Here is a 12729-nt window from a genome sequence, read left to right as displayed (position 1 = left end):
TTTGCCTTCCAATTTTTCTGCTTCCTCAGATTTCTTTTCCAGGAACACACTGCACACTTTGCTGAGATACAGCAAGTTTTTAGTTTATAGCTCTTCAGGAATGAACTCGCCGATGCTATTTTATACCCATCAAACTATGTTCTGTTTGGCACTTTTCATAGATTCAACTAAAGAAATCAGAACAAATGAGGTGTTTTTGTAAGAAAGTAACTAAATTGGCAATTACAATAGAAGTGATTCTGTCTCCTTGGAGGCAAAATGTAAAGAAATGATAGGGTAGCTCAAAACACTTCTGGATTTTTATGTTAAAGTGAGACGGAAAGTACTAACTACAACAGCTGCAGGACAGAATTTATGTATAAACGCTGCGACATAGTTAAAAGACAATATGCAGGACGGTGTTTTTACAGCTATCTAAAAAGTGTGAGGAAACTGTATCACATGTTTGTTTATTAATTAATATTATAGATTTCCTCCATGGTTTTTCTTGATAAAAGCTCTGCATGTTACTGGTGTAAATACATCTGGAATGAGAAAATAACTAAAATCAGAGACAGCTTTAAGCCTTCAGGACCCTCTCACGTGGAATCAGCTCGCAGTTTAGATTAAGGAGACAGAAACCTTCTCTAAAACTTGGTTTGATAAAGCTTACAGTTAGCCCCTTACTGTAGCTATGATGACAGACTCATGATGCACTGAATGCCTCCCCTTAACCCCCTATTTCTCTCCCAATGCATTCATATATGCCACTAATGGGAATTATTAATTTGCCAATTTCCTAAATTGTGGGGGAAAATATCTGCTCCTCCCTTTTAAAAGGGCATTCTTGCTCCTAATAGCTGTCATGTGTTTGCTCATAGGGGATGATCGCTGGAGTTCTTACTCTAATGTTGAAGGGTCTTTACCAAACAGTATAAACTGCCTTGAGACAACTGCAAAATAAAACAAAAAATACATTAATTTCTATCTTCTAATCAGACATTCGGCTGTGCTGAAATACAGCAAACAGCTTCATTCAACTGCTGCAGTAATCCATATTAGAAATGCTCAGCTGAGTAAAGAGAAATTATAGTTCATCCAGTCTTCAAGAATGGTAAATGGCCTGTATTTATATAGCGCTTTACTAGTCCCTAAGGACCCCAAAGCGCTTTACATATCCAGTCATCCACCCATTCACACACACATTCACACACTGGTGATGGCAGCTACATTGTAGCCACAGCCATCCTGGGGCGCACTGACAGAGGCGAGGCTGCCGGACACTGGCGCCACCGGGCCCTCTGACCACCACCAGTAGGCAACGGGTGAGGTGTCTTGCCCAAGGACACAACGACCGAGACTGTCCAAGCCGGGGCTCGAACCGGCAACCTTCCGATTACAAGGCGAACTCCCAACTCTTGAGCCACGATCGCCCCACAAGAATGTTTAAAGTGTCAGTTGCACCTACAATAATAACCACCAAACGCTGTGATGAAACTTCTCCAGATCTCCAACAATTCCCTTTGATACTAAACAAAAGTGGATTGGAGTCACTAGCCTGAGAAATCAACAGTTAACAGCAGCTCAGATCAGAGCTCAGCTCAGTGCTTTGCAGCCATGTCTCAGAATCAGGTGTTTATCAGGCTTTCAAAGAAAATAAACCACTGATGAGGTTCACCAACAAGATGAGAACAAAGAATCATGGACATTTGGCCAGAAGATATTTGAACTTGGTCTGATAAATCTAAATATGAGATGCTTGATTCCAGCTGCCATGTCATTGTGGCAGAGAGAGGCTGACAGATGGTATGTTCCCTAAGGGTTGAAGGGGGGGTGCATTCCCTCTTTTATGGCTTCTAGACCAAGAATATTGAGTGGTGAATAAGATCCAATCACCACTACAACCACCCAACCTTAACCCATTTGTCAAGCTGTGAAAGGTAATGGAAAATGAGTATAGTTGTAAGAAAGAAAGTTTTACTATGTGTTATTGGGAAGATTCCTAAACAAAGTACACTCTTGGTGCTTCCACAGAATTTAAAGGGTAAGTAGCAGCTCAGTGCTTCTCAATCAAATCTTCTTCTTCTTCTTCTCATGGCTCATCCCATTAGGAGTCACTCCAGCACTTTTTCCTATGCTCTTTTTATGTAAGTGTACTTTCCAAGCACATAGTGTTAGATAGTAAACACTTACTAACATTCTATTTAAATGCACACCGATGGATGCATCCGCGTAACGCAGCGTAAAAAGATTAGTTGTTGAAGAGAAAGGACCCACTCCTTTCAGAGGTCTCGCTAAGTGCCTGAGGTGGTGGTAGGTGTGCATGCCATGTGCCCCCCGTGAACGCTTACACACGTTGCGCCTGTGACATCATGAGCTTAAGTGACGCAATCGGTTAACCAGGCACAGCTGAATAATTAGAAAGTGAAAATATCTCTTCTTTTATTTTCATGTATTTATTTATTCTTTTCTTGTTTTTATTAAAGGTTTTACAGAATGGTTCAGTGACTTGCTCTATGTTCCAGAGAAGCCAAAGATTCAATTCAATTCAGTTTTTATCAAATCACAAAAACATCTCTCATTTCTTTTCTAAATGTACTTGTATATTGTTCACATGTTGAAATAAATTACCAATCAATCAATCAATCTCAAGAGGAACAAGGAAAAAAAAAGGTGGGAGCTGTGTCGCCTCCCAGCTCCTCTCCCGTCCATGCGCGTCAAAAAGGCGAGAAACCAGCCCGACCAGTCCACAGCAGAGATGGCAGCAGAGATGGCAGCCGAGTGGACAGACGCAGCGCTCGAAGAAAACGCCGGCGAAGAGTGCAGTCGTAGCATCCCGAAGAGACATGCCCGGGTTACGGTGAAGTACAACAGGAAGGAGCTGCAGCGACGCCTCGACGTAGAGAAGTGGATCGACGAGAGCCTGGATAGACTGTACGCGGGGCAGGTGGGTGTCTCTGAGAGAAGTGAACTGATTTAGGATACTGCACAGTACTGTCTGCGTGTCCAACACGTTTAAAAGCTTTCGAGTTGAGAAGAAGTTGAAATGCGAAATGGAAAATATTATATTTAAACAAGAATGTTGCGTGAAGACACTTTCCTGAGACTCATCTTCAGGTCTCTGTTGATTTATGAGGTGTTTAGGGAATGAGGGGTGGGGCACTATGTTGTCCTTACAAGGCCAAACATCCTGTAGATGTGAGATCTGCTGCTGTTCCTGTCTCACAAATCTGTATTTGTCTTGGAGCTTTCTGCCTTACATGGGCAGTGTGGAACTGGGAGAAAAGGAAGAGGGGGTAGGAGGGAGAATGCTGGTTTTATGTCCCAGGAGGGGGTAAACACTACATCTGGGAAGCAGCTGACAAGATGTTAGAATCCCTCAACAGGAGTTTCAGGGAAAGTTTCTTGTTTTTGGACTTAAGAGTTATAATGAAAGTCTGGTTTGATTTTTAAAATGGCAGAATTCAGATGGTTACAATGATAAGTCATCTCTCCAAATAAAAAGGAGCGAACATACCAATTTTCTCATCATCCCCATACCCAGAAGATTCTGAGTGAGACAAATGCTTTTTTTTTGTAAAATGGTCCTTTACAGTGAACCGACCTTACTCAACCAAGTATGATTATGCAACATAAGGTCATGTCACACTCAAGAACAGCATTTCATTGTTTTCAAAAATAAAACAAGCCTAAAAACAGGAGTTGCTGTTATAGTGCATAGAGTTGCAGTCCTATAAGTGCCAGGGGCCTGATCACAAAGGCAGTGCAGTGCACTGGTGTGCATGGGTGGGTGGACTGGCCCTTCACTCAGCTTGTACAATGGCTGTTTGTTCAAACAGAACACGTCACTCTTACTGTAGCCTATTACATGAACACTGTTAACATTCGGTCCCCACAGCCTAAACAATGCAATTAATGTTTGCAGGCTGAATGTAAATATTCCAGCTACTATTAAAGCTTAAAGTATTATTTGGACATGGAGGTTAAATGTTTCAGGAAGTCTTTTTAACTTAGTGACTGTTAAAATGGACATTTGCACATGGCTGAATCTCTTTTCTCAGCATAAAGGTAGCCTACCTTTAGAACTTGGGTATTCAGAAAGTCCCTGTAAGTATGCATACTGTGTATGTGCTGACTAACAGACATCTGGTAAGAATATTACTGTAAAGTTGTGCAAAAGTTGTTTTGTGTGATCAGTTTATCCTGGGATGAAACTTTTTTTTTATTTTAAGCTCAGTCTTGAGGGTGTGAGGACTCTCTGAATGGTGTGGTGTGTATGAAGATGTTTTAGACCATCATATTAGAAAATGTTCATCCAAATGGTGAAAGTCCCCATCCAATGGTGACTTTCTGTTAGATTTAATTTTAATTTATCAGCTGTTTGTGTTCCAAAAATTATCATTCCCAGGGAGTGAATCCTCTCCTAATCTCAGCCTATTCCTTTTTATGGTTTTTATTAGCCAGTTGAAGTGGAAGAGTTGAGACAGGCTCTAGGTGGTAGGGAAGAGTTACCAGATAACTGGGAAAGTACAGCTGACGTGTTGAAGTATTTGCTGTATCGTCTGGACAAATGAAAGAAGACCAGGAGACTCAGCAGTGGAATGAGCAAGTACACAAAAATATTCAAAGGAGGAAGCTGGCACAGAAAAATTGAGATCGGTACATAGATGAAGAAAGTGGATTGGGGTAGGCTAGACATACAGCAAAGACAGACGAAGTAAAAGAAAAGGCTTATAGTGAGCTTATGCTAGCTTGGACACTGAAGGAGAGAAGGACTTGCACTAGCTTGGCAGAGGGCTTGAACTGGAAAGGATGTGCAGCAGGTCAGGGTGATCAAGGATAGACATGAAAATGTACTAATTAATAAAGAGTGCTGAGAAAATGAAATAACTACTTTAAAGAACTTACGAATGAAGAAAGTAGTAATAGTAACTACAGACAGATAAAGCTGGTGGTTGGTTTGCAGTAGTGATCGCCAGTTTGACGGATGTGTTTTGTTCACATGATCATAGTTACTTTGGATCCACTGACAACTGAAAGGACAAAGTCTTAAGTTATGAGTTAGTACCTGCTCCAAAAGGCACCGACAACACAAACACAGTAAAGATCCAGTGTAATGACTTAAAGTAGTAGATAAGGTCTAATCTGAGGCAGATTTAAACCAGCTCCAGCTGCCTATTTCTGGCCACCTGGCAATCAAAGCGGCCACCCCCCAAACTTTTGTATCCAAGTGAATTTCATTCAAAATAATTATGAAGGGGGAAACTATCCACAGAGGCTGAAACAGTTCTTTGTACCAAGCTGTAAACATGCTTTTTAGTGCTATAAAGCTGGGCATATTAATATGTGATTCTATGGGGAATGACTAACTCTTGAACCCAGCTTCAGTTGCTATCTAGACAAACAGCAGTCTTTGAAACCTCCGCATTGGCCTAGTTTTTCAACGCCATAGGTTGCCCCTTAAACAAAGAAACAGATGAACAAAGCATTTAAAGCTGAGTGCATGCCAACTGCAGGAAAACGGACGATACTTGATTTTTCAACTGATAACAAAATCAGTATTGTAGCATGCATCTGTCACATTCTTGTGACGTGTGTATGCCTTCTACGATGACTCGCTGAAGCGTTCCACATGTGTGTTTTCATTACTTCCATGTCCATGTGTTGCCCTCAGGAGAGTGACATGCCAGAGGAGGTTAACATTGACGATTTGCTCGACCTTCCGAATGAAGAGGAGCGTGTCAAAAAGTTGCAGGTAATGTGACCTGTTGCATTTATCGCTATCTTTTCAATTTTGGCATGAGATAAATGGACATTTTGTTTTTTATTTCTGACAAAATAAATAAAGTAAAAAACACAAGGTGCATTAATGAGGTTGGTATACAAGTCCAAAATTGAGCAGGTAGACGTAGACACTCTTCAAGACAAACCCCCTTATGTAACAACGAACAAAGAAATTTACAAATTAAATTGTATACAGGTTGCTACGTTCTCATTAGGTATAGATATGTCCACATAACAATAATAATGGAAAATAGTAGTTAGAAATCAGCAAAACGGAGTCAAAACGATAAGTTTGATAAGTCAAATCATCTTCATACAAACATTTTTTTTTTTTTTTTTTTTTTATACAGTTGTGTGAACTTAAGGTTTGTTTTAACACTGTCCTTTTTTTAAAAAACAGGAACTTCTTCAAAAGTGCAGAAGCAGCACAGAGGTAAGTTAAAACTGCAAGTTGCATTTACAAGCACTGATGCAAACATGCACGTGAGCTAAACTAAAGCTACAGTCCGTCTTTCTTCCTGCGGTCCTTCCACATTCCTCAGCAACAGCTCTTTTTTTTTTTTTTTTTTTTCCCAGTTCAGTGATTGAAACAATGAGGCTCTCTGGAACAAACAGAGTCAGTGTAGGAGCTGCATTTTCATTTTTTTTGTTTATTTTTTATTTTTTTAACTCAGACTTAATTTATTAGACTTTTTGGATATGGATTAGATTAAACTGATTCACTTTTATCCAAGCACTGAAACATTTTTTTCTTCCCTTCTATATCCTCTCCTCACCATGGACTATATGCCCTAAAAAGTAAAGTTTTCAGTACGACTTCAATAAACACTTTCCTAATGAGTTGATGATCTCAGTTGTTAGCATTTAGTCACTGATGATCTCATTTAAAGAAAAATAGATGTTGAAGCAGAGTATTGTTTTGGCAGTGGATGCCTTTGTGCCTGACAAGATCGACAAAGATTAACATGGGGGCAGCCGAAATGCTGTTGAGGCTTCAAAATGTTAGTCCATAACTCGGTTAATGGTTTCACGGTTGCTGCATCCATCTTTTCTGTACAGTCTGCACTACTAACAGTGGAAGGGACAAAAACCACACTCCTGTTTGTGCAGAAATCGATTGCAAAGTTTATCTTAAATAAACGTGAGCAGTCCAAGTCTAAAGTTTCCATGCTGGACAGCTGTGGATGGATGTGACGTTTGCATCGGTGATGACTGAAGCAAGCACACATACAATATTCAACAGTTAGTGCACGTATGACTAGGTGAATATTGTTTTAAAATAGGTTCAATTAATGAAGGTAATGAATGAATGTAAAACACCTGCAACAGCTACAGCTGATACTAACACAGAGATTTAGTACTTCTGATGAATGTTTATGAATGTTCATAGTAAACAAATGTGGACAGGGAGTATTTCTACATGGCAGGGGCATCTGGTTTTTTCACCTGCACGTAGACTGTTACATAACACAATATATCTGGGTATTGCATGTCTCAACAAACTATAGGGCTCAAGTAGCTAAAGCAGCGAAAAGCTTAACCAAGTGTAATGCTAAACATAAAATTAAAGGCATCACGATCACATGCTACCAACAACTCACAAATCACAACAACAGTGTCCTCAAGGTGCTTTATATTGTAAGGTAAAGACCCAACAATAATACAGGAGAGCCTCAACAATGTGATAACCCCCTATGACCAAGTGCTTTGGCAACCGTGAAAAGAAAAATATCCAGTTTAACAGGAAGAAACCGCAGACACACTCAGTCATAGGGAGGGACGGCCATCTGCTTCGACCGCTTGGAGGAGACTCTAGAAACTAGAGTATTGGGGTGATAATATTACTGGCCTGATTATTTAAGACCTTGTATGTGAAGAGCAGGATTTTGAATTCAATTCTGGATTTAACAGGAAGCCAATGAAGGGAACCCAATATAGGAGTAATATGTTCTCTCTTTCTAGGGCCTGTCAGGACTCTTGCTGCAGCATTTTGGATTAACTGAAGGCTTTTCAGTGAGTTTTTAGGACTTCCTGATAATGACTTCCAGCCTGAAGTAATAAATGAATGAACTAGGCTTTCTATCATCACTCGGCAACAGGATATTTCAGATTTTAGAGATATTATGCAAATGGAGGAAAGCAGTCCTACATGTTTGTTTAATATGTGCATTGAAGGACATATCCTGTTAAAAACCACTCGGGTTCCTCACAGCGTTACTGGAGGCCAAGGTAATGCCATCCAGGGTAAGAATCTGCTTAGATACCATATTTCTAAGATTTTCAGGGCCGAGTACAATAACCTCAGTTTTATCTGAATTAAGAAGCAGAAAGTTAGCGGCCATCCAGGTCTTTATGTCTTTAAGACATTCCTGCAGTTTAACTAATTGGTGTGTGTGTTATCTGGCTTCATGGACAGATAGAGCTGGGTGTCATCTGCATAGCAATGAAAATGTGCACTATGTCTTCTAATGATGCTGCCTAAGGGAAGCATGTATAATGTAAACAGAATTGGTCCTAGCACTGAACCCTGTGGAACTCCATAATTAACCTCAGTGTGTGAAGAGGACTCTCCATTTACATGCACAAACTGGAGTCTATTAGATAGATATGATACAAACCACTGCAGTGCAGTACCTGTAATACCTACAGCATGTTCTAATCGCTCTAATAGGATATTATGGTCGACAGTATCAAACGCTGCACTGAGGTCTAGCAGGACAAGCACAGAGATGAGTCCACTGTCAGAGGCCATAAGAAGATCATTTGTAACCTTCACTAAAGCTGTTTCTGTGCTGTGATGAACTCTGAAACCTGACTGAAACTCTTCAAATAAACCTCTGCAGATGATCTGTTAGCTGTTTGACAACTACTCTTTCAAGGATGTTTGATATGAAAGGAAGGTTGGAGATTGGCATGTAATTAGTGAAGACTGCTGGTAACAGTTTAACAACTACCAGGTTGAAGGCCTGTGGTACATAGCTGGTTATTAGAGATTGAAACATTAATTAATGGCAGCACTTCTTTATGCAGGTTTGTAGAAACGGGGTCTAAAAGACACGTTGATGGCTTGGAGAAAATTATTACTGAAGTTGACTTCCTCAGGCTTTACTCAACAGAGCTTTGAGTTTTTGTCAGCCTGGCTACGGTGCTGAAAAGAAACCTGGTATTGTTCTTACTTTCATCAGTCAGTGATGAATAATAAGTAGCTCTAGCTTTACAGAGGACTTAAAAAAATATAGCAACAATTTATTTTTCAAGGTTAAATGATGATCTTCTAAATTACTGAGGCACCATTTCCTCTCCAGCTTACAAGTTGTCTGCTTTAAGGTTCGCATTTAAGAATTATACTGGTGAGTCAAGTACCTCTGGTTTGAGGCTTTCTTTTTTTAGATGAGCTACAGTATCCAGAGTCGTGTGCAGTGAAGAAATAAGATTATTAACAACATAATCGACTTCTATGTTGGTAGTTCCTGTAGCTGCTCTGTATTGTGTTGGTGTATAGCAGGGGTGGGGGAACTCCAGGCCTCAAGTGTCGGTGTCCTGCAGGTTTTAGATATCGCCCTGGGCCAACACACCTGAATCTAATGACATAGTCATTAGCAGGCCTCTGGAGAACTTCAAGACATGTTGAGGAGGTCATGTAGCCATTTAAATCAGCTGTTTTCGATCAAGGACACATCTAAAACCTGCAGGACACTGGGCCTTGAGGCCTGGAGTTCCCCTACCCCTGGCGTATGACATTGAAGAATATAACAGTAGCTGTAGCACTTTCAGAAAGATATCTGCTGTGATGACATGTATTCCCCATTTTTTTTTTCTTTTTTTTTTTTTAAGAAAAAGATGATGACTCTGTGTTTAAACCTCTATACACATGGACTAGACCTTACTTTGACCATTTAAACTTTTATCTAACTCCAGATTAAGTAGTTACTCATGAGGACATTTACACCACATCACAACATGGAGGGGGGGGGGGGACCTCCCTCGTCGCAGCCTTGAGGTCATTCTCCCGGGACTCTGGTGCTCTTCGAGACATTCTTCCATCTATGGACATATGAACACTGAATACTCTTAAACAAGAATGTGTGGAAAAATGATTAAACGCTACATTTGGTTCTGCTTCGTGCCTCACAACAATTAATTGTTATCAAATAAGAAGCTGTTTTTTTTTTTTTTTTGATTGTCTGATAAGGGCTGCAGGGTTGTAATAGTAGATTCAGATGCTTCCAGATGGTTCCACATATAAAGTATGTTGCAACCGACACAACTATGGTCTCCTATAAATAAAATCTATAAAAAAACAAACCCCAAATATCTGATTAAAAAAGTTCCCATCTTTAATGTATTACCAATCTCGCGTATCTAATCAGGGCTACAACTGGCAAAGGCATAACTGAGTTCCTGAAGAGGTTGCAGTTGTTACACAGTACATACGTGTAATTATATTGAGCTCATTGTAACTTCATTTTACTTTCTAGCTATATTATATTCTACTATTGTCCAGTGTTGCTTCAGTCAGTGAGCCATAAGGAGGTGCTATTACTGTCATCTTTTATTTTAAACAAAAAAAGACCAAAGTAAACTGCAGTAAGCCTGAGTGCTGTGGGTAGGATTAACCCCATTGTCAATCGATTTGATTCAAATTCCATTTTTGTTTAGTTTTTTGTTTGTTTTGTGGGCAGAGTCATGGAATACTTTTTAAATACTAGATCTTGTGTATTATAGACAGAAATGATTAGATTTAGGTTGTGCTGTTAAGTGTGAAAGATCTCTTAACGGACTGGGTTTCTGTTTCACCCTCAGACCTTCATCAAGGAGCTGGTGGTCAAGCTACAAGGAGTTCACAGGAAGGATGAGCTGCAGAGTGAAGGCATCGAGCATCCTGTCATCTGTCATGGCCACTATCGCCATGAGCCTTATCACTTCAACAACCCACAGCACCACCACCACTTTCACCACAACCAAGAGCAAAATCAGACCCTCTGATGGCCCAATAAACATGTGCGCGCGCGCGCGCGCACACACACACACACACACACACACACACACACACAGATACTATTGTGAAATGAAGTCAGTCGTCCTGGATTACAGAAGGCAAAGTCGGTGAAGCATTGGATACATTGTTGAAAACAACAACAAAATTATTAAATATAGATTTCTCTTGAAGTCCCTCTGTATCTCACTCAATTTTAAAACCCAATACAGTATTCATAAAGGAAAATATAGATTAGCTTCTTGGCTCACTCTGAAGCCCACATTGACCCAGCGGCACCACCGAAGCTCACTTGCTCACAGCTCTGGTTTCAGCTCACAGCCAACAAACGTTGGTTCAAAAAGGAGATGTACATGTTGAGAGAGAGAGTGACTTTCAGACAGAAGAAGCTTTGCTTTGCCCCCTATTTTTGGTCTTTATGTCTAGCCAGTTCTATATGTCCCTTAACGTCGTACTATACCTTAAAACACAAACAAACATGTAGGTTTACTTTACTGGAAAAACAAAACAAAACACCGCTTAACTTGTACTCTTTGTCACTTTCCTTACGTAAATATAGTTGGTGTCAGAAACTGTTGTGGTAACGGATGAATGTATATGAAGGAAAACAGGACTGACAGCAGATTTTGAAGTGACATCCAAGGGTGGCTTCTAGGTCAACAAATTCACTGTGTGAACAGAACTGTGTCACAGAGCACATGAACATGGGTTTAGAAATAACACCGCTCAATCACATGCACATACGTGTGACTTATTTAACAGCTGGTAAATTCCAGTGGTTATTTATTGTCATGATTACAGAAAAAGGATAAGGATCTAACATACTGGTATGATGTAACACTGGAAATAATCCTGTTGCATTGCTTATCCACTGTAGCTTTTTAATATTTCATTGTTATTCATATTGTGTTTGAGTTTTGGTGTTGCTACGTTGTGAGTTATGTCGATATATTCACTAAATTGTAGTTGTGCAAAATAACCGAAGTCTCCTGAAGAAATGTCTAATAAAATAATTTTGCTCAGTTATAATGTTTGTTTTCAGGAGGAGGTTGCACTAATCCGCTGAGATGTGTAGTCTAATATACAGCTGGATGTGGGACACATAAGTTCAATGGTGAATTATGAACTTTAAAAAAAAACAGCTTGTGTCAAAGGCCACAACATTCCTCAACCAGGACTACTAAAGCTCACCAGCTGCTTGGGGAAATATAATTTGCAGTTTGTGCTGCAGTCCCTACTGAAGGGCAGTATTTCAAAAGTAGAGGAACTATGTGGGTGAGGCTTGCAGTAAATAACATTTTGACAGGAGGCAGAAAAACATAGACCACTGTGGAAACACAGGCAGTCATTAACTTGAAGAAACCCTTGGACTAATACTTCTGGAAGTAAACTTAATTTCAGGGAGAGTAAGGGTGGCCACTTACTCCTTTTCCCAGTGTTTATACTGTTTATCTGGACGTAGGATTTCCAGTGGGAGGAACGTTTCATCCAAGTGACTTCTTCAGGCTCAGAAGAAAGACATGCCATTTTAAAAAGAGTCCAGTGAGCTCATAGATCATTTCTATGAGAGCTTTGGGAATTGACAAAAAGCCCTGATCAGAAGAACCGAGGCCCCTGCTGGTGACATGGCTGCAAAAGTTTGCTTGTGTAGGTGGGTGGGTTATCCAGAGCCCTAAAAATGAACACCAGACCTTGGAATTGAATTTAAACGGGGAGCCAGTGCAGTGAGATCAGCATAGGTTTGACATGAGGATGTCTGGAGGCTCTGGTATGGAGTCTTGTAGCAGTATTCGATACAAATTCTAGCTAGGTGAAGCGAGATGACATACCAATCTCCATCTCCGCAAATAAAAGATCTCTTTAAGCAATGTAAGATAATTCAGCTGTAGGATGTGTTTATTTGTACTCATAGAGGCACTGCAAATATGTTACGATGTTAATGTATACACTAACGTGTGACATTTACCTGG

At 40.1% G+C, this 12729-nt stretch overlaps 1 protein-coding gene across 1 annotated transcript; it reads left to right on the top strand.

The window, feature by feature from the left end:
* Positions 1–2664: 2664 nt before the first annotated feature.
* On the top strand, positions 2665–11781 carry ppp1r14aa (protein phosphatase 1, regulatory (inhibitor) subunit 14Aa). Its single transcript, XM_080867804.1, has 4 exons — positions 2665–2926; positions 5654–5734; positions 6164–6196; positions 10567–11781. Exons 1-4 carry the CDS (start codon positions 2690–2692, stop codon positions 10747–10749), a joined length of 534 nt encoding a protein of 177 aa, XP_080723930.1. The 5' UTR covers positions 2665–2689; the 3' UTR covers positions 10750–11781.
* The last annotated feature ends 948 nt before the right edge of the window (positions 11782–12729 follow it).

Source organism: Rhamphochromis sp. 'chilingali', assembly GCF_963969265.1.
Source record: "Rhamphochromis sp. 'chilingali' genome assembly, chromosome: 19".
Lineage (NCBI taxonomy): Eukaryota > Metazoa > Chordata > Actinopteri > Cichliformes > Cichlidae > Rhamphochromis > Rhamphochromis sp. 'chilingali'.
The sequence above is the reverse complement of the archived record's forward strand: the minus strand, read 5'-3'. Positions and strand labels throughout refer to the sequence as shown.

Excerpts from the sequence above, each read along its gene's own strand:
- ppp1r14aa (XM_080867804.1), top strand. The coding sequence starts at position 2,690 with ATGCGCGTCAAAAAGGCGAGAAACCAGCCCGACCAGTCCACAGCAGAG. Across the intron at positions 2,927-5,653 it reads ATAGACTGTACGCGGGGCAG|GAGAGTGACATGCCAGAGGA; the intron begins GTGGGTGTCTCT and ends TGTTGCCCTCAG. Across the intron at positions 6,197-10,566 it reads AGTGCAGAAGCAGCACAGAG|ACCTTCATCAAGGAGCTGGT; the intron begins GTAAGTTAAAAC and ends TTTCACCCTCAG.